The sequence below is a fragment of the Melozone crissalis genome, unplaced genomic scaffold (assembly GCF_028551555.1).
Source record: "Melozone crissalis strain CALT ecotype California unplaced genomic scaffold, PUWL_Pcris_2 ptg000018l_1, whole genome shotgun sequence".
Taxonomy (NCBI): Eukaryota; Metazoa; Chordata; class Aves; order Passeriformes; family Passerellidae; genus Melozone; species Melozone crissalis.
The window spans coordinates 22,659,380-22,686,198 of record NW_026535796.1 but is presented as its reverse complement, the minus strand read 5'-3'; the positions used below and the strand labels follow the sequence as shown (position 1 = coordinate 22,686,198).

The following is a 26,819-nucleotide window of genomic DNA, read 5'->3' as shown; positions in this document are numbered from 1 at the left end:
CTGAACAGCTGCTAAGCCTTCCTTTGTTATGAACATACAGGAAAGAAATCCACCAGTTGTTAATTAGATCTGATTTCAATAAATAGCTGTAAACTCAGAGGACCCAGTGTCATAGGTCCTTGCAGAGACCTCTACTCTTCACCAGGTGTCACACACAAGCAATGTCTGAGCCAGCATACCAGGCTAGAGAGAGCTTGGCTCTGACCTCATTTGATGCTCTGATGTCCAGGTATGACCACACACTACTGTGACTGAGACACCTTTACCAAGGATGGGTGCAGCTGATGAAACAGTAACTAACTTGTTTCCTATCTCTTCTCAAAGCACCATCTGCATGTAATTCAGAAGGATTATTTCCTTTTCCCTGTGAGTTCACTGGCAGAGCTTTGCTTCTAGGAGAAAGGAAAAAAATGGTAAATAATTATATTTAGACCTTGCTAGGGAGCAAGGAGCATGTTAAGGGACTTGTGTCAGCACAGGTCCCAGAAGAAACTGTCAGCCCTACCACCTGAGCTTGATTTTAATCCTTTCCTTCTTGAGGGCCAAGTCACACACTGTACTTGGCCCTTTACAGGGATGTCTCCTCTTTATAGGATGGGGAATCTGGCTTGCTGAAGAGACCCTTGGATCAACAAATCCAAGTGGAGAACACCCAGGGCAGTGCTTGCCCCTGCAGTCAAGTTACCTAAGCAGCCTCATGAAGACATGCAAAGGACTGTGTGCACTAACAAATACACTGCTCAGCTCTATCTCAAACACCAAGAGAATACTCTGCAATGTTAAATCTCAGCACAAAAGGCAGTCTTTTAAAGGCAACGTCAGATTGATGCAGGAGACCAGCTAGGGAGCATCAAAGTAATGCCTCAGCATTATGTCCTGAGATGCATTGATCCAGAAATTTGTGAGCACAAAAGATAAAACTGGAGGGGAAAGCCAGAGAGCAGCATTTCAGGAAACGAGCCAGTAAAATCCCAGCTGTTTATAGCATACAGCCAGCAGCTTCAGAAGAGTTGTTTCCTCAATACATTGCTCTAAATCAAGATCCAGAATCTTGGTCCCACAGGGGTGGAAGGAAAGGGTCCATAAAAGATCACAGATTATTCCCCAAGTAATGCTTGCAGGGATGAAGGAGGCTTTACTTAAACTACAGACATGCAGAACAGGGGGTTTTCTGCAGATCCAGGCTCTTCAGTCATATTGCAGCAGTGCTCACTTCTGTTCCACGGCCCCAGGCAGGCACAGAGTCCTGCAACATGTCCCAGTCCTTCTGTTCACCCCTTCTGCCCTGGAGCTCTAGTGGTAAAAACTCACTATCATGTGGGATGACGTCAAATTTTACAGCATAGCTACTGTTAGCAAATTTTCTTTTGCAATTGGGTGAGACTCAAGCTCATTTCAGTGTGACCTGTGTCTCTTACACTCCATTCTCCAGGAGTCCAAGGCTTGTGTATTCATCAAGTCTAAAATGCTATTTTCCTAATACTACAGTGACTACAGATTAAGTGGGAAAGGGTTTAAATACATGTGGGCAGAACAGCAACTAAATAAACGTAACAGAGTATTGAGGAGTGATGACACAGACCTGTCTTTGCTACTTCACACCTGGGAAAAGCTACCTGTGCGTGCAGCTTTTCCAGCACACAGAACATGGCTCTTCCAGCTGGAGGATCATCTCCTATGTCATGTCCTCTTCACTGTTGGCAAAAACTATCAATCTGCAAGTCAAGGACATCAGGTCACTCCAAATCCAATCAGCCAAAAGCACCTGCTTTAGTCAGGTATGTCAACTTTCAGCTACAATTCCAGACAGCGTTAAAGAAACAAAATGCTGCAGTGAGGAGGCCTGTGTTTACAAACGGGTGCAGCCTCCAGTTGCAGTAGGCAATAACTTTCAAATATCAAGAAAAACAATTCTCAGGGTGTAGTCACTGGCCTGCTTGCAAATAACCCAACTGCCAGAACTGATTAAAGCTCAGGAACTACTGTTTTTCTTCCAGGAGAGCATTCTCAAATACTGAGAACTCTGCAGGTTCAGTGCAGCAAGAGAGCTTGATGTAGCTCTGATGAGGCAGGGATACACAAGGACCCCACTCAAGAACCCCACTTCATACTTGGATTGGCTGAAGAGCAGACATCTGAGGAGCAGAGTCAGAGAGAAGAAAAAGACAAGGCATCCTTAGGCATGCAAGTGCCTCTGCTCTGCTGCATTTTGAATGAAAGAAGCTTCTGCTAAAGACCCTTCTCTACTCTTCAGGTTAATACACTCTAATAGAACAGAAGTTTCCTGGGAAACAACAGCCTGATGCTTAAAACTGATACTGCTAAATGTATTCCCTCATGCAAACCTACAGATACTAGGAGAGGAGACCCAAGGCAGGATGCTCAGTTGCAGCCTTGAGAAGAACGAGAGGCCAAGCCTCTGAGGGACTGCGGCAGCCAGCTCTGTCTCTGCAGGTCTTCTATTTCAGCCAAGTTCTGCTCTGCAAAGGAACTTTTCTTCTCAGGTTGGGCTGAATACATTCTTTGGCTGTCTCCTCAGGAAGAATTTCTTCAGAGTTTACTGTGGCTTTTCAGACATTATTATAATATGCATCTGAATTGCCTGATGCATAAGCCAACAATAAAACCTTTACAATCAAGAAGCATAAAGAGCTTATTTCAGAGGGTTCTAAAATGCTGTGTGTGGATTAAAAACTGATGCTGCTGCTGAGAGAGATTGGAAATCTACTTATGCTTCAATGTTGTGACGCAATGCGATTTTAGTGGAAGAATATGAGGACAGAAGAAAATATTAATCATGCTGTGGAAAGGAAACAGTAAGCATTTCACAAGTTAACTTTTGTGTGTATTCAGAATATTTAATTAAAAGTCACAAGCAAGATTTAGCTGTGACAATGGGATACCTCCAGCACTTCCACTTATAGCCTCATCCTATAAATGGTATGTGCAGTTCTAGCTCAGCATACTCGTATTACTCGAAGTCTCTTACAATTTTCTGCTTTCTCCATTACTGTTTATACTTTCTAGCCTGTTATGCTGCTGGCAGGTGTTGTCCTGAGCAGAGCTTCCCTCCTGCAGCTACATCTGTGAGGTGTTTACAAGTTGACTGCTGTGCATCCCTGGCCTCAAGGCATGCACATCTGAAGCTGCTGTTTGAAGGCAGCTGACCCGGTGTGCTCTGCATCAAACACAGTTCTCTTGTTGAGGAGAGCCAGCACTCATCCAACTCATGTTTCAGTGCTTGAGGGAGAACCTGCCTCACAAACAGAGACATGGGGCAACTTGCTGGCTAAAATAAACAACTATTTCCTGTCCCTGCAGAATGACCATCCCTGTCTCTTCTGTTTGTAGGTTCACACAAAGCCAGCCCACCAGGCCAAGGGCTTGTCACACCAGGCACACTAATGGCCCATCTCAGCTGTGTACCAAACATGGCATTTGTTTGCTATATTTATTATTTATTTATTTGCTATAAACTGTTTACAGCATACAAGAAGCAACATGCCATTTTTCCAACCTCCACCTGCTTCCCTAAACTTCATTACTGACTGTGCCTGAAGGGGTCAGCTCAGTGAGCCAGGGTGGGACTGGGGATATCAAGCAGAAGTCACTGAGGAGGGGCTGCTGGAGCATATGCCAGTGCCAAGAGCATGTCCCACACAGTAATCTTATAAGCAGCCCTGAAGAAGGATTATCCATGCTATTGCACACCCCTTTACATGCTGTATCCCCTAAGTTTGGACAACTTTTATGAAACTCTTCATCTCAAGCATAGGAAAAAAAGCACATCCATTTGCAGGATTACACTGAAATATATTCACTCATGGAATGTGCCTGAGAAACTCACATGTGTTAGAAACTTAAGGAAGTAATAATACCTTTGTCTTAGATGCATTCACAATGACAAATTGAGAGGTATTGAAAAAGAAAAGCAGCAAAATGATCAGGGAAGTAGCAAGACTGACATATAAGAATTAATTTAGAAGCACTAATAGCTTGGCAAAGCAATGAGTGCAAATGACAAATCTGCAAACATTTGAAGGGCTGACATGAATTATGGGAGAATACTTCTTCAGAATGACACAAAAGATTCAAGTAGGAGCAACATACTTTAAAAAAAAGAGAGACTTTGACTAAGTGCTTAGAAGATTCCTGGCAGCAAAAAAAGAACAAGAAAACATTTGTATGACTCAAAACCAGATATTGAGAAAGCCTTAATGTGCCTGTACAAGACCGAGTATTGAATGGTCTGAACTGTTTTGCTCTGCTAATGTCAAGGAGTCTGCTAACATTCTTAGCTGAGTGTATTTCAGACACTACACACCTATCTGTATTGTGAACCCTCAGCCCAGACTGTCAATAAGTAGGCTTCCTATTAAAGAGGATGCAGATGAGCTGAAAAAAAATGCAAGGGAGATAAATACCCAACAGCTTGGACAGGAGCTCATCAGAGCTGTCTGAAGCACAGTGCAGATGCTTTGGCTCTGACATATCTGGTAGGGTCAGCAATACGGCCTTAGGGCTCTCTGTCCTTCCTCTTGCAGAAATGATGTAACTGAGAACTGTAATAACAAATAGGGCTGTTAAATGATTTTTCAGATGTGGAGTAGTGCTGTGGCCTTGCTTAGACCAAGAAACATTAACATCTCCTTTTCCTTGTGGGTAAGGATCCTTTGCTGTCTTCTGTGGACCTATAGCAGTGTTTCTTCCCAGAGAAGAAGCTAACCCATCTTGATATCCAGCATTACAGAGAGAAAACAAACATTCAGTGCATCCTTTGCAAACACACTCCAGCTGACTCACCAGTCCTGCCCAGGCCAAAGCATCTGCTTTGCTCAGAGTATTGGGCTGCAGGTACCATGCACCCCAGGTCCCCCACAGAACAGCTGATTGACAAGCAGCTGTAGCATATCCCTCAAAAATTGTGCTGAAAAGCACAGTTCATCTCTGCTCTGACAGATTATTAGCAGAAATTTGAACTTCAGTCTTTCAAAGCCAAGATGAACACCCTAATCACCAGCCATAGCTTCTCCATCAAAGTGATGCATGCATGTGTAAACTGCCCAGCAGAAGAGAGTGAGAGATTCATGCCACCAAATAAACCAGCAGCTAAGACTTTGCTTCCAAAGTCTTGTCTAGATCCCTGCTCAGGTTCCTGAATTTCTCTTCCATGATAGCCAAATGCTAATATGACACTGATTCTTCCTTATTGACTTGCCCCCCTTTGCCCAGGATGTTCCCGCCTGGGCAAACACAAATACCTGCTTTTTGGTTACCCCAGGCACACCAACATTTCTAATGAGAACATGCAAAACATTAATCTCTTTCAAGTTACAGTATAGTTTCAAACACCCTTCACCGTGCTGTTTCCACAGCTGGGATGCCAAACAAGAATTTGAGAGGGATTTCCTGCTCTGCTATGGACATACCACAGATTTACTCCAGACCAGGTTCAAAACTGAAATTTCATCAACATGATACTACATTCACATTCAAAACTGTGATCCTCTAAATTCTTCTTCCAATTCCCATCTACCCTGAAGTGTTTAACACCATCATTATCAGCAATCTGAATGGAAGACCTTCCCATTCCAGTACAGTGTGACCTCCACACTCAGGTAAAGAGAACTCCCAATAAGGATGAAGATCCACAAAGTAGGACTCACCCTGGGGATTCCTAATGGCAGCATTAGCACCTCATAGCCAGGAGTTAAACCTACCCACAGGTGAATTGGATCCTTGCAAGAAAGGGAAAAAAGAATGTGAGATTCCCCAGATTTTCTCTTTGTGCAAGGATTGTGTAGAATCAAAATTATACATTGTATAGGCGTGTAAATTCTCACTCAGTCTCATTCCCATTCACTTGCCAAAGCCAGTTGTGCCTGTCCTTTGAGCCAAGAGCAGATCAGAGAAGAGCATGGCAGGGCCTGCTTGCACTAAGCAATCTGTACTCCATGCTGGCTTTGGTGGCACACATTCAAAATACCTCATAGTGTCCATGAGAGAAATTGACTGCATGCCACTAACAATAGTTTGCTACTGCAAACGAAAAAAAAAAATCAATATTTGTCTCCAAGCTTCTGAGAAGAGAATCTATTCTGCAGCATAGATAGGGGAAACCCTTTCACAATGTGAGCTGAGGTTTTTCCTGGAGAGGTTCCAGGGCCCTTGCCTGGCTGGCAGGGTGCCTAACCAGCTTAGCTTAGAAAAACACTGGGAAATACAGATTCCTGCAGCCAGCAACCTGTCCTTTTACCCTACAGCGTTTGTCCTGTCTTGGATAAAACTCTTCAAATACAGTGCCAATGTCATACAGTGTCTCATCTCTTTGCACCTCTTACAGGTAAATGGATACATGTGCATTTCTACCATAATTGTATACTCTCTCTCTGCTCTTCCTCAGCAGAGCTGCTGAGGAATCGCATTGCAGTGATATCTCCAGATTAGAATTTAAGAGATAAAACAGAAAATATTCAGGAACCTGAATATAGCAATGATAAAATGCTGCTGTGCATGGAGATTCAAACACATCTTTCCTCAAAACCCACTTCTGCTGGTCTGAAGAAGGAAAAAATATAGAACAGTAAAGCAAGGAACGTTTCCTTGAGAAGGGAACTGTCTCAAGAAGGGGTAACTGTATAACCTAATTCAATGCCAAAATGGGTTGTTGGAATAATTATTGCCTACAAGGCACAAAACTGATACAGAAACAGCAGTCAGGAAGTTCAGACAGAAAATTGTTTATAACCCATGACCCAAGGGCTTCTCTGCTGAGTGATTGTAACACTATTTAAAATTACCAAAGATAGTAAACATGAGTAGCTTAGGAAATGAGGAAATTTCTTATTGTTGGCATTTACCTACTGGATGTTTACCTACTAAAGTGTTTTAGGGATACTTTTGCTCCCCCCATGTTGAAAGCGAAGGGAGCCAACCCATCTTTGTTGATCAGCATCAACTCCGATTTATTGACCAAATCGGCCACTTTATAATAGTGTTAATTAACTTCATGCATATTGCAAAATCCAAGCTCACGATAGGTTAACAGAGAAAACTCTAACCCTCCTTTTGTTCTACAATACCTATGATTTGTTTATTGAAAACAGGACAGCGTTCTCACTGTGATATGAAAAGTTCCCAAAACCTCCATATCTGTTCCCAGAGTAGCTATCTTTCCCCAGAAAGCCCAAGGACAGAGTGTTTTGCCTGTTATGGGAAGACTGTCTGAGAATCTTATTGTTTATAAAGTGGTGCTTGAGAGAGCCTAATTGTTTATAGAATGAAGCCTGAGAAATGCTACTTTGCAGCTACCTTTTTTAGTTTTCCCTCAGCTGTATACCTTCATGGCCTCTTTCTTTTAACCATGCTTGAACCAGACTCTCCACACCCCCATATGAAGATGCAACAGAATGATTAATATGTGCAGCATGCCACTGTGGCTGAGAATTAAATTAAATTAAACAAATTAAAAAGCTGTGGGAGTGTCTTAACAACTCTGATGTAATGTACTCTGCTTTGGTTTGGGTGGGGGCTACAGGAAGTTTGGTTTTTTGTTGTTTTTTTTCTTTCCCCCAAGAATTCCCTGTGTCTTTATTTAATGGGCAGCACTGGATGTGCAGCTCCAAAAGCATTTAACAGCCATCTCTTGCTGAAAGACAGAAGTGGCTGTTGGCAGCACTGTGTGGCATTGAGGCGACAACATTTGGCACTAAGAAGATACTGTTTTGTGTGCAAACCACTTCAGGTTAAAATGCAGGTGTTTGTCCCTTCAAAGGGACAGCCTCTGTGCTTGCTTCTCCCAAGGGGCACACACACCATTGCACAGGCAGAGGCATAAACCTGACAGTGAAGCTTCTTTGGAAAACATTAAGTTGTCTTTTCTTTCTTCTCCTTACCCCCACCTCGTAAACAGCACAGCATGTGTTGGACTAGTATTCAGGCTGCCCTAAATATTTTCTTTCTTCCGGGCACAATAGCAATTTTACACTTGTATTAAAGCAAATCTTCTGTGCTAGTCTGCTGTATGTTGCATAAATCTAGAAACAGATCTGAAATGACCCAAGAGATTCAGACAACTGCTTCCTTCACAGACTTGCATCTTACAGTATCTCCACATCTGAAATATACACAGTAAGATCAGGAATTGAAGGAGAAAAGGTAAGATAAGGAAATACTTTAATAAGACCAAAGAGAAGAATTTGCCTTATGTAACAATTTCTCTGGGAATATTCCTCCCTCTGTCTCCTCCTCACCACTCCTATTAGTATTTAATTCTATAAAAATCCATTAGATACTGCAACTACATCTTGGCTCCTGTTTGCTTCAGTGAAAAGAGAAAGGGTTGCATATCTGTACCATGGAGTGCAAATGGTGTTGTCTGCCAGATCCCTCAGAGAGCTGCCAAATGTTTCTCCTGCATGCAGAGCGGACATCTAATCTGAACTGTGGCCAGGCTGATGTAGGAGAAAGAGGTAAGCACTGTGATGCCTCACCTAGCTCACAACATCCTCTAATATCTAAGACCTCTGCCCTCAGATTCAGCTGCCTCCATAGATTGCCCCTTCTAAGAAGAAGGTATTCTAAGATATCTGGACCCTTCTAGATGCCTAGATATCTACTGTAGAAAAACAAAGCCTTATTTGGCCTGAGGAAGTCAGCCATTGTCAACTTTCTCAAAAGCAGATTGCAACTTATATCTGGAAGTGAAGAAGCACACTCCAAGCACACCCCCATTTTTATTACTATCTGAAATAAGAGCACGTGCTCATAATAGGACACTATACACAACTCATATTCCATACTGACCCAGAAATTCTTCTCAGAGAATCAGAGACCTAAAAATGTCATCACCCTCTTTCCAGAGCGGTGAACAAGGTGAACAAGGTGATCCATAGTGCAGAACAAGGGCAAAACCCCATTCAGTTGGTCTCACCTTTGATACAGACACGACTTGCATAAGTGATTAAGGGTACTGTACAGCACATGTGGATTTCAGTTCCCTTGAGCTGCTTTTCTGTAAGTTCACTCATGCAAGCTAAGGAATACAAATGGTCATAAAGCCATAAATTAAGCTAATTACCCAGTAAACCAAGAGAAAAAAAGATTTCTATTCCTATCTAGCAGGGAAGTGACCTGAACACTCTAGCAATGAAAGGCATGCAGGTGATGAATGGATAGGTCTGAGACCATTCAGTTCCCACTCCATATATCTGCCTTCTCCCAAGTTAGATGGATGCATGCAAGAGGTAAACAGATTAATCAAACAAATAAGATCAGCAGCCCAGCCTGATATATTTCATCTTATGTGAAAGTTCCATTTGCTCTATGAAGTATGAGTTGAGTAGCATTTTTATAATTCATTTTACTGTGATTCCCTTTAACACCATAATAATCTTGTTTAGCTTCTCTTACTGTAAGAGACCACAAAGGGATAAAATCCCCAAGATAATATAAAACTGGCCATCATGACCAAAAGACTGCTTGCATGACTGGGAGATCTCAGGAGGGGCTAGTGTCACCAGATGGAGTTCATAAACCAATCTCTCTTCTCATGCTTCCTATCAGATCTAGAGAAGTAGCTCATCATCTCTTTGGAGCCAGAACTCTTTTTTTGGCTCCTATTTACAAAGTGTCTTTGTGAAATAGGATGGAATCCCAGTTCATGGCTAAGGCTAATCGTTGGTACCACAAATGAATCATCAACAGCAGGACAAGGCAAACACCAGCATATTGTAAGGAGAGCATTACCTCCTTCCACAGGAGAACATTGAGAAAACTTCACAAGCAAACAGGACATATTGGCTCATGCACCACATCTGCAAACATAAATGCAGTCTGTATGTGTACAACAAAGCCTTAGAGAACAGCAGTATTTTAACCCTCTGCTTTCCATCAGGTGGCTGGCTAGCAATATGCAAACACGTCCAAGACTGCACAAATCCAACAATCTCCTTCCACATATGCTATTTTAGTAATCAAGCCTAGAAACAAGCCCAGTATTGCACCAAAGGTACAGCACTGCAGATTGGTCCTTGGCAAAATTCCTTATAGGAACAATTTTCTCCTAATCTCCTCTTCCAGAACATGATGACTTACACAAGTGTGCTGTTGAATCCCTAGGAATGCCTTTGCTTTCTGTGGCAATAATTAGCCTGCTCAGAAAACAGCCCTCTTCAGCAAGTAAGCTAGAGAAGATGCAATTTTTTAAACTCTCAACTTACTTTATCCTCCAAAGTGCATTTGTAAGTGGTAAACAACAAGGGTAAACACACAGCTTGGTTTGCTACCCTGCAGCAGCAATGTCCAGGTGATCAAGTATGAAAACAGTGCTGGATAGAGGAAAATAGCCAGCAATGCATGCTCTTTCCTCTCTCTTTGTGAAAAAAAAGACCACCTACTCTGGCATGAGCTTCATTTCTATTTTGTGTAATTGTGTAGCTGTGGTTTCTACCTCACTTGAACACTTATACCATGGGTTTTGTGCACCCGTGTTTGCAAATATTTTCTTTGCTTTCCCTTCCAGCTCAGCCCTAGCAAGGCACACGCTCCTCATCTGTGTGATCAGATGGCACTGCAGAACAGACATGAGCAAGACCAGCCTGGTGCTGAATTGCTGCGCTGGTGCCAGTCCTAAAGAAAAACACTCATGAGAGAAAGAATGCCAGCTAGGTTCAGCAGAGAGATGGGATGGAGAATAACATGATTCATGTCACAAGTGAGCCTTTGGAAGATGCTTCAAGTAAACAGGAATCAGTCTTGAGTTTTAAAGCCTTAAGAATAGCCAAGATCTTGGAAGCATTCCGATGCTCTGTTTCTTCAGTATGTGGAACTGCTTAGCATTGTGGCACTCAAATCTTAGTTCAAGTGCAGTCACAATAAAGATTTAGACATCATGAACACACAAATTAGGGATGGGAGAACCTGAGTGTCCAGCAGAGAGCACTGCAGGCAGCACTCTCACTGATCATTCCTCAGTCAAATTGTCTCAAGACCCTGTGCTTTCAAGAGCAGATGAAAACATTTTCACTTCTAGAAAGACAGACCTAAAAATTAAAAGAATAGCCTCTCCAGTAACATTTATTTCTTCAATCCTTCCTTCAACAGGTCAGAAGAGAAGTCTTTAGGGCCAAGTGACGGCAAAGCGGCACAAGGAGAACTCAAACAGGACACCCACTGTTAAAAAATTAATTTAATCTTTCCATCAGAATTTTCTTGTTTCCTCCAAAATAAAACTGGTGAGATTCCCATGCTGTAACCTCCCAGTTTTATTTTTATAGAAGTAGGAGGAGTGAGGATATCAGAAGAGGACTTAGCTTTTCACCACTAAGTAATACACCTGCAAGCTACCAGCAAGGGCTGTTGATACAGAAGGTTACATTTGCTCAGGAAAACTGAATGGAAGAAAGAGCTTTGGAGGCCTAGTAAAGAAGCAGAGGTCAAGCTCAGAGAAGCCCCAGAGCTAAAAATGTGTGAATGTGTTAGAAGAAAGTGTCATATATGCTTGTGCTGCTCCATCTCCCAATTGTGATCACAAGCAGGCATTGAGGGAAGAATAATGAAATTGGATTAGGTAGATCCTTGGTCTGAAACAGTTTGGCAGTTCTTACGTTTGTGTTCTTTTCTGTGAATAAGAACAAAAACATGGAAAGGAAACCTTGGAAATACAAGGAGGGGAGGTGTTTCAAAGATGAGCTTTCATCTGTCTGAAAGACTGGGCAAGCCTTGTGAACCTGTGGGAGAGAATCTGCCTCACACTTTGGTAGTCAGAATACAATTTAAGCAAAGGTTTTGAGATTACGCTGTAATTGCCCAATTAGCTCTTGCGTGCAAAAGGGATTCTCTTCTATTTATTCATATCCAGCAGGGCAGAAATCCAAAGCTTTCTGCCCACTGTGGATTTGCTCTTCCAATTCATTAGGATTAATTTCTTCACCACCCACACAATTCTCTGAATCTCTTCCTCCCTTCCTGCCCCACTGCCACCTGTCAAAGTTATAAAGATGATTGGTGCTCCTTAAAAGCAGCACAAAACATCTTTATCCATCTATTTACTGGCAGATGCTTTCTCCCCCCCATTCCTTCGCTAGACTAGTTCTTTCCAAAAGCCTGCAGTCTGTCAAGCTGTCCCCAGAGCACATACGTGCATGCAGTGCTCAACCACATCACCTCCTGTAACCCCCGTGTTCTTATCCCCCCAAAATCCTAGGTAGCATTTTATTTTGTCCAGTACCAAGTTAAACAAGAATACCTTCAAATCTATTTGCCATCAAATTAAATTATACCCTGTGTAAACACATCAGCATAAAGACTTCAGGCTTGTCTAGAGCAATTGTTCTTATTTGTAAAGCAGAGGATAAATTTTGATGGATTAACATGAATGTAATCCTGTTGTCAAGTCATTGGGCAGAACTGGGAGTGACTGTTTCTCCTTTACCTCCTCCTATCTCAGTCCAAAGCTTATACAGAGTCACGGGGGGGGGAAAGGGGAGCACTAATCGTTCGTGCTCTGACTCATTTACCCTGTTTACTAAGTGACACCTTTTCAGAGAGCTTCTTGAATTGTATCATCAGAGATGCTCTGTAAATTAATCAGTTTGGAAAGAGCCATCTCTGATCCTGTTGGCATCACAGTACGACATTAAATCCTGGGAGTTTTCTTTCAAACGGGAAATCATGATAACAACAGAGGACCTGCACTTTCATTTTGAAAAGGCTGAGTGCTGGAAGAGTGCTTCTGACCCACAGTTCCCTTCAGTGCTGGAAGGTGTCTGAAGTCTGTCAAAGGAGAGCACAGGTAAACTTGGAAGCTGCAGTAAAAAACTTTGCTTTCAAATATCTAACACAGTCCTTAAAAAGAAATCAGACCATTTTCAGCAGCTACATCTGGAGAAGAATAAGAATAGTCTCACAATCCTAACTCCACATCAAAACCCAAGGGACTGCACAACAAGTTATCTAATCATAGAATACCTCAAATTGGAGGGGACCCATAAGGATCATTAAGTTCAACTCCTTGCTTCTCTCAGGACTACCTAAAACTAAACTGTAATGACTAAAAATGTTGTCCAGACGCTCCTTGTACATGCAAGGCTGTACTGTGACCACTTCCCTGAGGAGCCTCTTCCAGTGGCCAGTCACCCTCTCAGTGAAAACCTTTTTCCTAATGTCCAGTCTGAACTTCCCCTGACACAGCTTCATTCCCTTCCTCATGTCCTATCATCAGACAAGCCAGCCTCTCTGCAAGCTAGTGCCTCAGCTGCACACTGGGAATAACAGCCTTTTCCTTCTCCAGGGAAATAATGGCAAGTACGCTGGAGAAGACTGAGAAAGGATCATGCCCTGGGGTGGAAAAGGCTAAGCAGATCCCTTGGGTATCCTATTCCACCCCCTGAAACAGCAACACAGCATGGAGATACATTTGCTTTAAATTGTCAAGCACCATCAGCAAGGGCCAGAGCACAGAGCTGCTCAGGGGGAGCTAATGTATCCTGTCACACAGCACAGCACACAGCCCCCTCATGCTGCATTGTTTTCTTACCCACCTCTTCTGCACCTTCCATGCCTTGAACAACATCCACCATGCTGCAACCTGCGTGTTTGCAATTCGCACGCCATCATCTTGATTTGCCTGGGCTTTCCTGACAGAACTAAATGAATAGCAAATTGAGCTCTGTTTTTCCCTCCCCCACTTTCCCCTTGCTTTTGTACATGCTGAAGTAAAAAGCTTCCTCTGACTCAGATTTCAGCTGTCAGAGATTTCAGCAGTTTTCTCCCAGGAAGTCTGGATGCTAATGACAGAAATAGCAGCTGTCTCTAAATTCTTCATCTGCTGTCTGTGGCCAGAGGGCAGCAGGTGTGGTGGGTGACTGCTTCAGAAAATCCCCTATCCTCACCAGGCAGGCTCTGGTGAACAGGGATTGGGACCACCACCCCCTGATTGACAGGAAGGCCAGGAACAGTTGCCAGGGCAGGCAGGAGGGATGGAGCAGGAGGGCACGTGCTCACCCAGACACAGGTCAGGCAGCCAGCAGGATGCAGGGCTGCTGCCCCTCAGCTCACACCCAGAAATCCTGCTGCTGCCTCCCATCCCTATGGGAATCATTCCCACCCAGGCAGCCACATCTCAGGTGCCAAAAAAGCAATCAGAGTGTTAAACACCTAAGCATCCCATAAATAGGTTATCTTACAGGTGAGATGACTCAAGGCAAAGAGATTGAAGTGGCTTGCTAGAAATGCAATTGAGATGGGAACTAGAACTAAGAGAAATACCCAAACCTTTCTCAACATCCAGTGTTTTACTCAAAATGAAGGTTTGGTTGTTCTTGGCCAGAGTCCAAGGACATGCTTTGTTGGCAGCATCAAACAATCTGTTTAGAGCTTTTTGATTCCCACATGTTCAAAGCACTTGTACTTTCCACAAAACATTGTGGTGTCATTGAACACGATGTTATGTTTGAATTGAAAGGAGGAAAAAAAAATCACCATCTATTATTACATGTAAATAAGAGTTGGTCTTCTACATAGTATCTTGGAGAAGAATGAAGGAAGAGTGAGTTTGACCCTGGCTGTGCTAATTATTGATACTCAATCATCAATTTACTTAGACAAAAAAGCATGCTATCCAATGCACTATAATTCCTTTCAATCTGCATGACGGCATCCTGGGATAGAAAGAAGGGCAGAGGAGAGCATAGAGGTACCTGAGGAGCTAATGATATCCTAGGGATCCTAAAGAGCACAATTTAAGCCATGTGTATCATCCTGTCTTAATGGGTCCACTTAGCTGCAACACCCAAGGCTTCCCACAGTAGGATTTTAAATGGTAGCAGGAAAGTGGAATATTGTCTCAACCAGAAATGAAGTGCTGGTGCCATTCCATCTCCACTAGAATTGTCCCAGCTAGAAGGAGTTGGGTGTCAGGTTCTCATGTCTGAATATTCCCAGTAGTAAGAAGGGCCTTGAGACGAGTTCAGCAATTTTCTTCTTTCATGCCTGTTCTTTGATCTGTCTCTTCTCCATCTCTCTTTTATAATAGCACAGAAGCTGAATCAGACCACAGGGAAGTCCTAGAGCTCATACAACCTCAAGTGTCTCTCTGATTCTAAGCAGTGCCAAGCAGCATCATACCACAGAGAGGCACAACAGCCAGCCAATAGTCACAGAAAATTAGTTGTGGCACCCAGGATTTAGCAGCCCAGCAGGTATCTTTTAGAGAGCTAAATATTGAGGTATGTTTCTAGTAGGTAGGTGTTCATAACAGGCAATGTATAAGCAGCTGCAGTAGCATTACAGTTCTCATCCCATCCCATGGTACAGCACCAGTTTTGTTGCCAGACTCATGAAAGAAGCTTAACTTTCTCTTGCATTTTCTCAGTTTGCACATTTGTTGCCCCTGCTAGTACCAGGTCATCTGGTGTGGGCTCAGATGAGATAACTATCACTTCTGGGTGCTTAAGTTCCTTGACAGAACAACAGCTTTACAATAATGAGTAGCAGAACACTAAAACTTTCTGACTTGACTGATAAAATAGTTCTCCATGCTTCATGGGCAGTTCAGATGCTTGGCACTAGGGATGTTGCGATGATTAATAATTAACTGGCTGGAGAGACCGAGAGGTCAAGGATAGATGCTTCCCATCTGCAGAAGGGAGGGAGAGGATTGGTAGGGTAAGAAGGTGACAAGGTTGGTGTGGCCCTGGAAGTCAGCTGCCTTTTCAAGATGCTTTGCTGGTATCTTCCAACACAGAAGAAGGTATTATCCTGCACTTCTCCAGGTGGCTTTCACTATCCCATGCACTGGGGGACCAGGGCAGCAATGATCCCTCCCAGCTCCTGGTGTCAAGCTCACCTAAATGAGATGCATCATTAGAAGCTGCATTCATGTATTTAATAGGCTTGAACACCAGCTTTAATGAGACACCTCTGAGATCTCAGGAGAGGTAACAGACAATTAGAAATATGCTTCAAAGTCCTCTGGGTATGAGAGGTAAAATCCAAGTTCAGAGGTACCAAGTACAGGATTTTTAAGTACCTGATGTGTTAGAGACTATTAAATTGTTCTTTACACTAGCTTTAAAATTTCATCTGCATAAATTTCTTTGATCCACAAATGGCTTTAACCACATTAAAATTAGTCAGAACAGCAGCTGCAATAGGCACTGAACTGCATATCTCAGAGTAATTACACATTACAAAGGGAATCCTTGAAGCATTTCAATAACATGCCATGTTACAAACAGCACTTGAAAAGCCACAGATGGACTTGTGAGCTGTAGAATATCACCTTTACTCCAGCTTGCTTCCTGCTTCCTTGCCTTTCTCTCAAGAGTAGAGGGTGCTTCAAAGAGTATTGAAAAACTTTTAGTTGATCCTGTGCAGTTAAAAACTGAAAAACAGATGTGTAAGGAGTCTCTTCCTCCCCATACCCATTCATTTTTTACCTCCCAATTCAGCTCTCTGATTACAAGTTCCTTCCTATTAGCTCTGCCTGAATACAAGGGACAGAAGAGTACACGCTCAGCCATCAGGGGGATGTATAACCAATCTAATTAACACAGTGCTGGGATGAACTCCTGGCTGTCCTCCCTTGCCCCCCCAGGGGTGTCCTGCCTGTTTGCCAAGGCCTCTGGCTACCATGATATAGAACACCTCCTGCCAGCAGCACCCTGCCCAGGGGAGGAGACAGAATTTGACCCAGACAATAAAAACAACTGAAATTTTTAGGGATCCATGTGGTTTGCATTTTTTTCATCCTTCCAGAGGCTTTTGCTCTGTGGAAGTCACAGCTCTTGTTTATGAGACACATAAGGGGGAAAAAAAGGATTTACAGTATTTCCTTTCTTCTGGTCCCAAGAACACCTGAGCTTGAACTGGACCCATTTAATTTGCCTCTGTTTCTTCTTGGCTTTCACTGGAATTCATCCGTTCTGTTTCAATTCAGTAAAACCTATTCCTCAATGCCTTGTCCCCCATTATTCTTGCAGTAGCCAGCACACAAGGCACAGTGCTCCAGCAATAGAAAATAGGTCTATTCCACATCCAAAGAACTGCCAAAGAGAACATAGCCAGCTGTCTTGGATAACAAGCAGCTATAAAAATTAGAGTGAATAAAAGTACAGCAAATGGTACTGCAATCAAGAACAATGAATGTTAGAGCTAGAGACAGAGGGTAGGTGGATTTCAGCCTGGGACACGCCTTTTTAGCTCTGGCCTCCACAGATTTGGAAACCTGCAGCACTGCCTTTCCCCCCTTTCCACAATGTCTTCGTCACAGGGTTGCTCTAAAGGCATAATAGCCCTTGAATTCTTAGTGCTGGGACAGACTCAGAAAAAAAAGCTGCTCATGTAACTGAATCTGCAGGCTTAGTAGATAGGTAAGGAAGGAAGGGCAGAAAAGATCCTCTCAGCACAACAAAGCCTGACATCTGTCTAAAAATGCCCTGACTGAAAACAAACAAGTAGGATGAGGGAAGAGCAAACTTGACCTCTTAATTCCCAGGAGGAGCAAATGCTTTCTGCTTGTACCTAATAACCAGGAGCCCGAACACTTGTCCAGGAGGGTGCAAACCAACTTTCTAACAACCTCAGCCTGGCAGAAGGAATTTGACTCTCCACCTGTCTCAGAGAGAAGCGGCCTGGCTGATCTATCATAGTGTATCTGGAGTCCAGCTTTCTCATTCCTTTGTGGTGAAGCAGTTTTAGAATTGTATAAAGTAGGGAATAGACTCCTTTCATACAAAATACATGTTCAGTGGACCACAGAACAAGTGTGAGCAGCACTATAGCTTGGCTCCAGCCTGGACAACCTCCTGGAACAGCTAGGATTCACTGGAAATGCACACTCTTCTGCTAAGTGAACATTTCAAACAATACGGAAATATTTTCACACAAGAGACCCAGAACAAGCAAATCCAGAGGTTCCCGCTGTCTGCTTCTCTGGCAGACCTGTGTGAAGAGGCAGCTGTATTTGGCACCCCCAGGGATTTTAACCTGGTCTCTGTCACCCCAGATGCATCAGCACACTAAATGGTAGCAGCCAAATGCAGAACTAGTACTGTTACTGCTCCAGCCCATAAGCAGCACTCATGATGAAACCTCTGAGTGTTTCATGCCATCTCAAATGCCCTGAAATAGTCAAGGCATCTCTTCAAAGTGGATAGCTATGATAGAAGATCAATGAGGGAAAATACCTCAACCTTTCCTGAGAGAAATCCAGAGGTCAGCCAAATATCCTAAAATGTCCTTTTATATTGATGCTTCACTAGGTAGAGCCTTTTGTTTTCTAGAAAAGTGATTTGCTAAGAAAGCAACAAAGCCCTGCCTGAAAATACCCACAACCTAGGCCTCTTCTTATGGAACTAGAGCAGACAGCTGAGGCTCTTGCCCCACGAGCTACCCAAAAGCAGAGGTTAATGACAGAGGTTATGACTTATCAGATTAATCCCATGGTTAACATCTCGCTCCTCTCTGTCACTTCTCACATTCACCACGCTAGTCCAGAGCTGGGGGAGATGACAAATACAGGGCAATTATAAATTCAACAGCTCCAAGTAATCCCAAACAAAGCAAGACACACAGATGAGCCAAGAACAGACATCTAGGAGAACCTTGTGTAAGTAGGCAAAGCTAACCTATGGCAAAGCCTGTAATTCACTCTGGAAGGCTACATTGGGCTCCTCGTGCACTCTAAACCCCAAGGCAGCAATCAGCATCTAGGAACCTTATTTTCTTGCATCAGGATCCAGTATAAGTCACTCACTAGCAGATATTGAAGAGAACAGCAATAGTTGATAGTTCCTTGTGGGTTTAAGTATGACCATATGGAAAGCAAAGTAACAGATCCAAGGCTGAAGGTTCAGCAAACCATATAATCAACAGAGCTTACACTGTGCCAGGTCCTCTCTTTCCCAGAGATGTGGATATTTCAGGAATCACACAGCATTCAACTCATATGTTGACACACACACAATGAATGCACTAAACAGGCTGAAATGCTTTCAGTATTTCTAGCATCACACACTTGCTTCTGTAGATCAGCATTCCCACCGATCAGAGATCATTTATTTCTCCCAGATTTTCTATTTCCCTTACCATTGCTTTCCCAGACACCTTAAGATGAATTGTTTAAAATTTAAGTTACCAATTAAAACAATTTTCCAGTCTTAGGATGCAGCCTCATATTTTCCTCTGAGATGAGAAGTCTCACAGATTCACGGGCTGATAGATAAGGCTCTGAAATGAGGAGATAGCTGCTTTCTCTGCCCTGGATCTTTCATGCTCAAAAACATCCAGTGGTTGTTAGAACAGTGGCAAATATTTTTTTTTCCTAGCAATTTGAGTCCACTTGTTAGAGAAAGAGTCATTAGACTTGAGAATTTTGGTTTTTTTCTTCCCCAGCAAAAATATAGATTTTTTGGTATTGATTGGTCTCTGACTCCCTCCCCAGCTCCAGCTACGTCATCTTGGCATAATGACAGGAACAAGAGGGACTGAAACAAACAGAGAATTAGAATGAGGGCCGTTCAGGTCACTAACATAGCTTTCAGCCCTAAGACACCCATTTAAATTCAGTTCATTGCACTAATGCACAACCATATACCTGCTGATCACCACACTTGGAAATGGATCTGACAGCTGCTCCAACTCGGTAGCTCACTAATGCTCAGCTCTCCCCTGCAGAGGCTCCCACTGCATGCATGACTTAGTCCCTGTGGGCTGCCTGAGTCGGAAGCTGGATGACCAGCTGAGCCATGACACCAGAGCAGCTCAACTAGGGATGTAGTAGGGATGTACAGCCAGAAGGGTCTGCTTTCCTACTGCTAGCATAAATTTATTTGTTAGGAGAATGACAGGCTCCAGCACTGTCAACACATCAGCTTTCATCAATAGTAAGAAAGGGTTTGTTTGGTTTGGGGGCTTATTTGTTTGTTTTAAAGAATAGCCAAGTAAAATTAGGAACCTTGACAGCCTAGTGAGCCAGGAGCTAAATCCTGCTGACAGAAGTGTCATGTTGTAAAAGGAATCTGCCTTTCTGTAAGGGGAAAGCCCAAAAAGCACCAGAGAAAAATCACTGGAAACCAACTTCCATATGGTTTCAAGAGGAAGCAATCATTTCTCTCAGAGCTGCTCAGAGCCAGGCCAGGGGATTGGGGCTTTGCCTGTGGAGGGGGTTAAAGAACAGCTTCCAATAACAGCAAAAGGAACTCTGGATCTTCCATATCTCTGGGTTAGAGCTGACCTTACTTTAAGCCCCTGGCCTTACACCTGAAATCCTGCACAGGAGTCTCCTGACCCCACAAGGGTTCAGACTGCTTGAAATCAGTGCTTTAGAGACACCAAGTCAGACTGTCACCTGCAGGAACCAACTCAAGAGAACTGATGTGGGAACTGGGCTAATGACAGGATCCATGAGGCTTTTGCTTCAGAAGCAGATTTCACACATTTTTTAACACTGTCTTTAGCTTTCCTAGGTTCTCCTCAGGTTTCTTACATTTGCTGGTGTAAAGGAGAGCATGTTGGGGAGCAGTTTTCCTAAGGCAAGCAGGACTAGCAGAAGTGTCAACTCCTGTGTTGCCCTGGATAAGTCAGTTCAAGTCAGTCCACTGGGCAACAGAGCACTGGCTCAGTGAGTTTGCTGATGGGATAAATGCTGGGGCTGGAGAGAGCAATGCCCTGTGTGCAATCAAGAGACAGCTCTTTAGACATCTCATGCATAAGCATACAGTAGTCAGTGACAGGGCTGCAGTGCTGGAGAAGATCTGCAGTAGCACAGACAGGTAGCCAGCTTGTCACCCTGACAACATCCAAACAGACTGCTCCCCCAATGGATAACACATCGCTAGGCTGTTGCTAAGACAACAAAAATTCACTTACTATACATAAATGGGCACATTTCATTGTTGGACTTATTAACTTGGGCCATTCCACTTCCTCGTCTTCTCCTTAATTGATTTAAATCAGATAACATGTTTGGATTCCTTCTTCTTGAAGGAAAGAACTCATCTGCAGCTCATTGTAATAGTTTTTTAATCTTTTCTTCTTCTTCCAATTGATTTCCTCTCTCCAAAGACACAAGAGGGGAAGGATGTCTAGTTACACTTTGTCATCTCACAGACTTGAAGCAGGCACTGACTACAACACAGTGCTCAGCATCACCAAACTGCTTTTCTTGTCCCTCTGCTCCTGCATTCAAGCAGAGCAAGGGAACAGTCCCACTCTACTACCCTGCCTGAGGTCACCCTGTTGTCACACAAATGAAATTAATGCAGTCTAGGAGGAAAAGAGATGCAGAAACAAAGCCTAGTTTTCCTCACCTGCACAGACTGCCAGGCTGCTCAGACGGATTTATTTGAAACATCTAATGTACTGCCACCAAATTTGTCATAACACCTTTCTTTAAAAAAAAAAAAAAAATTGAGGTTTTTTTTCCAAAGTCAAGAGCATTTGCACTGGGAATTGTTGTATCCAAGAAAACAGAAGCAGTCTGGACACACCTCTCATACCTTGGGCTCAGGACTCTGCTGTTATCCAGCTTTTTCTGCTCTTTTCCCTTTTTCTCAGCAATGGTCTATTTAGGCTCTCTGACCTTTAACCAAGAGTCTTCCCAGAGAGTTTTTGGGCCCATAACAGAAAGTATCATAGTATGACACAAGAGTGGTTACAAACCCTGAACCCATTATACAACATATGCATAGTTGAATAATCTAAACACAGTCCTACCAAACAAGCAAAAAATCAGCACAGAAGGCCAACTCAAACCTCCAGGAAGATGCATAAAGCAAGCACCTGAGGGCTGTCTGATCCCTCACACCTCTGTGCAGCACCATGTCTGACCACTCCTAGAAAAAAAGAGCATTTAGCACTCCTGTTAGATACACTATAGCACTGTGGGGAACCCATTTCCAAGCCCCTGTTAGCTCACCATTCTGCTTTGTTACCCAGTACCCTGAGCTTGATATGATTTGAAGACAGAAAAATGAATAAGAATCTGGATAAATGAAGAGTCAGTGATAGAGTCAATGCTAAACACAAAATCTTTACACTTCCACAACAAGCCTGTGAAGAAGATTAAAACTCTCCAGATTTTTCCTAGCCTGTTCTTATTCATGGAAGAGGGAATTCTTATGAGTTTTGTGACTGGTCAGAGAACAAATAAGAATAGGGTGCACCTGCCATGCCTTTCCAAGAACATGGCAAACCTTTGAGTGAATGGTGTGTTTTGGAGAACTGAAATGATTCAGATTTGACTAATAATTTTCAACAGAGATGACTCGCAAATATCGGAAGGAAAATCAAAGCATTTAATTTTATATATCTATATTAGGAGTTGCCAGAATTTAATTAAAATCTCCCAAAGGTAATATTTTGCTTTTTGGTCTCTATTTGTTAAATACAAAAAATAAATGTATGCTCAACATGTGGAGGAGGAGGAAAAAAAAATCCTAGTGACTGTCCATTACTTAATCGTTCAAGACCACAAGTTCTACTGTTGACTTAGAACATCACTGCTCCCTGACTCCCTGTTGACCAGGGCTTTCATTCTCCTCTGCAGCACATCCCAGGGGCTCATTTTCCCCAGCAGAAGGAGTAAGCAAAAATGCCAATATATCAAAACAGTTCTGCATGTTATCAACTGCAAAGATGGGAAATTCAGGACAACCTCAGCTGTAATAAAAGAGGAACAATAGCGATATGAATATCTTTGCCTCTTATATGATAGCATGAATCTGCTATGCAATAAGCTGAAAATATGAGAGCCCCCAAACTTGAATCTCTTCCAAGAAAACTATTTTTAGTGGAATATGTTTAGCTTGTTAAAGATTTAAACCCAGGAAATAATTGCAGTTACTCTTCTGCCTGGTTGAAGCAGGCAACATTTATTAATGTACGGTGACTAAATAAATTATTCCAATGTAAGCCACAAAAACTTAAAGTGATGAAGGAACAGGATGATATCCTGCCTAAAAAAAGTCAACCCTGTACCTGTGGTCTAAGTAAGATCTGCTCCCTGATAAACAGTATATTGAGACAGACTGGAGGGAAGAGAGCTGCAAGAAGTTATGAAAGGAAATTTGATTTGTCCCTCTGAAGGGAAAGTGGTAAGTGACTAATCTGAGCAAACTCTGTCACAGATTTTATAGACCTAGTTCTTTCTTGCAGGTCTCCAACCAGCAGATGGTTTAGATTAAGTCCATGCAAGAGCTGAATTCAGACTGGCAAAGAGATTCATCAGTGACCAAACCCAATATCCATGTTGTTATTCTGTGTTCACACTTACACATTAAATCAGAGTTCAGTATCCTGCATATCTACTCTTTAAATTGTCCTAATTGAGCAGCAAAGTCCACTTTCTCTGTTTTGCAAGTGTACAAGCTCTTTGGCATGAGATAGGGTATAACTACCCTGTGTGCTGATGGTGAAGCTAGGTCACTTTTGATGGCAATATTCAGAACACTGGGAATACCCAGACATTTTTTGCTCCATTATTTTATACTGAAGAAAACAAGCCTACAAATAGATCTACCTGCTTCAGCAATTTGTGCAAAACACCTCATTAAACAGCAGTACTTTTTTTCCTAAAGAAGCCTGCTTCATATCCAATGGGTAAAAGGATAAATGGCTATAATCTTTGAATACACAAGACTACACAGAGTGGCCATTTCATAGCTGCACAAAACCCATAATTGAACTTCTGCCCTAGGGATAAGTTTTCCTGCAGTGTAAGTGCTTCCAGTTGCCATACGGGGGTCACGTTCTTTGTCAGGAAAGCAGAACTTCACATCCAGTTAATTGTTGTTCCAAGTTGTCTTTTTTTTGTTGTTGTTGTTGTTGGGTTTTTTCCACTGAGGCTAGTTTTCCAACAGTCATTCAAGCAAATGTGCTCATTTCCCAGTTCCCCCGCAATTCCCCACCACAGTGTAACAAAGTGCAGATTTTGCATGGCTACATTCCAGGCTTCGTGGTGTTAAAATCATAGCAGCAATGGAAAAGCATGTCGCTGCAGTAGTCAAAAGGTAGGACTTGAGCTACAGGTGACTCAGTGGTAGTCAAACAGATGCTGTATGAAAATAGATTGGTTTTTGTGTACAGACTGGTTAACCCATGGAGTTAGTACTTACACATGACAATTTCCATGGTTTGCTAAGCAGCAAAAACTACTCAGTCTGAAGTAAATTGGTGACCTCAATTCTGTTCACTGTGTCTGGGTGTCCATCTCAGAACACAGTGACCATGAACAGCAAGCTCCTTCTGCCTTAATTACTTAAGGCTTCATCTTTGGTGTCAATCAATCAAACATAAAAAGGTAAAGACCATGTCCCATCCAGTATTTGGATCTCTTCAGCTTAGTGGTGAAACATCCACTGCTTTGGGATGGATCAACAGGGGCTGAGAGAGGAAAGCTTAGGCCATAGTCTGCTGCAGAACAAACTGAAAAAATTGCAAGGAAGTCAGTGGATATTATAAAAGCACAACACAACTCCTTTATTTTCCTCAAAGGATTAACGATAAACCCTTTCATGTGCATTTGAAATGTAAGTCCCCTGTTATTAGGGACTAGCTACCACCTGTTTGGGTTCAGTTGGCTGAAGAACTTCTTGGAGGAATTCACAGTTCAGACTACTAAGCAACTGACCAACAAGCACTCAAGACCAAAGTCTTGGGAAGGATTTTACACTGACTTGCTCAATTTGACCAATAATAGCTCTGAAAGAGGCAGTTTCAGTCCACTGTACTTGTGCTTTCTGGACAGCTCACCAATGCAGATACAGTCCTACCTAAATAACCTTTACCACTCTCTCTTCCCTCAGAAAACAATCCACCTGCTTTAGTTCACAAAGATCCCTTGATTCTTGTGATAAGACGACATTTGACTTTTACAGCAACCCACTCCTAATCTCTTTGGTGTCTGTTCTCTGGAATTCCCCAGCAGGGAAGCCTACACTGTTCTGTGGGCTTCCTGGTAAAAGTTGCCACTGCCTGGCAAACCTATGCTGTAATCTTAAAGGTCTGGAGCTGGATATTTAGAGCTCAGTCAGCACCTGGGCCTTGTAAGGCCATATTTTCCCCAGAAAGTTGTATTAAATTTGTGGATGATCTGAAAACTACTTTTTAAAAATCATTCGTTGGTAATCAAAAAACAAAGGTGAAATACATAATCATCAAAACACTTCTCATGTGAACATGATTCTCCTCAGATTCTGTCAGACCAGCAAGCAAATAAGTTATGCCAAGCCGCCTTCTCTTTGGGGGTTTGAGCCAAGATTTGGACCTCCTGATTTGCTAGCATAGAAAACACCCACTCACATTCCCCCTTGCAAGAAGAGGTCAAGGAAAACTTGCTACCCTGTGAACTTTCAGGAAATATTGCTGAGCAGCATGTGCCCATGCCCCTTCCTATGCTGAAACTTCACCAGACAATTTCTTACTCTTGTTGCTGCAATTAACCTTCAGAGAACATTATTAACTACAATCTTATGCATATGAGGAATTAATCTAAATTATGTTCTTACTGCAACTCTACAGCTGTTTCTCCTCCTTAGATGAAATCCTGACCCCAACCCCACAGCCTGGTAATGCTTGTTCACTTAAAGGAAAATTATGTCTAACACATACAGAGGTGACCACATTTTCTTCCTTAAGTGGGGCACTGGAAATTAAAAAGTCCTCTCCTCACCCAGTGCTGCTCCTGAAAAATCCCGCAGAAAATCTGGCACAATACCTGTAAACTGGACAAATATGCTAAACGCTAAAAAACACCAGAGAAAAAAAAGAAGCAGGGTCAGCATCATCTCTGACACACTGACATGAGAGGATGATAGGCTTGGATAAGGAGTTTGGGCCAAGGAAAAGAGGAGCGGGGGAGGGAATCAGCCTCTCTGGGGATCTGTGCTTGGCTCCTCTTTGTACAGTGCCTGCCCTCCAAGCATGAACCCCCACCCTGCCCCACTGCCCCCCAGTCAGTAGTATTTCATACTCACCATGTCATAAACATTCAGAATCACTGGTTCATTTGCCATTGTTGATTGCAGTGGAGGCTGGATTAAAACCTTTCAGTCCCTGCCAGATGTGTGTTGCTGCCCCCAGGGTATGCTTTTACCCTGAGCCAGATAGAAGAAAATGCCTCATCCTACAGTAGCTGAAGGAAGGAGGAAAGGAGAGAATTCTCACGGTTGGGTGTGTGTGTGTAAAGTTGGTTGCAGGGAGGCAGGAAGGCCTGGATTGGGTTTGCTGGTTGTATAGGGTTTATTTTAGCCCTCCACGCCGTGACAGATCCAAGGTTTCTTTTTAACTCTGTAGGGCACGTCGGGGTCTGTAGACTCATACACCACTGTAACCAGGCACCATCCGAGCTCTTAAATCCTGATCCACAGAAGACAGATTCTGAGCCCAAATACAAGCCCTCTTCTGGAGCCGTGAGCAAGGTGGGTGGCAGTGCGTGCAGGGAGATTTCTCGGCAGAGCTGAGTGCCGCTACCCTAGGGGGCTGCCAGCAGTACGCAGGAACCCGGGGCACCAAGACACGCAGCGGGGCTGGAGCGGACGCCGAGCTCCCGAACTCCCTCCCGCCGGCGGAGCCCGGAGACACCGCGGGATCTGCCCGCGTGCTGGGGCTGTTCGGCCCGGAGCCGGGATCTGCCCGCGTGCTGGGGCTGTTCGGCCCGGAGCCAGGATCTGTCCGCGGCGCTGGGGCCGGTCCGCCCGGAGCCGGGATCTGCCCGCGGCGCTGGAGCCGGTCCCGCTCAGGCACTCGGTTGAGGGCTCTCCGCCGCTGGCAGGACACGGCGAAGAGGCTGTGCCAAAGGGACTCCAGCGCGGGGCTCG

At 43.4% G+C, this 26,819-nt stretch overlaps 1 protein-coding gene across 1 annotated transcript in view; it reads right to left on the bottom strand.

Annotated features, from left to right (window-relative positions):
- LOC128936221 (deubiquitinase DESI2-like) overlaps positions 1–26,592 on the bottom strand; it is a 49,317-nt gene extending 22,725 nt beyond the window's left edge. The window contains exon 1 of the mRNA XM_054274977.1: positions 25,977–26,592. Within this exon, the coding sequence (XP_054130952.1) occupies positions 25,977–26,015 (39 nt within the window). The 5' untranslated portion in view covers positions 26,016–26,592. The remainder of the gene's footprint in view (positions 1–25,976) is intronic.
- Between the last annotated feature and the right edge of the window lie 227 nt (positions 26,593–26,819).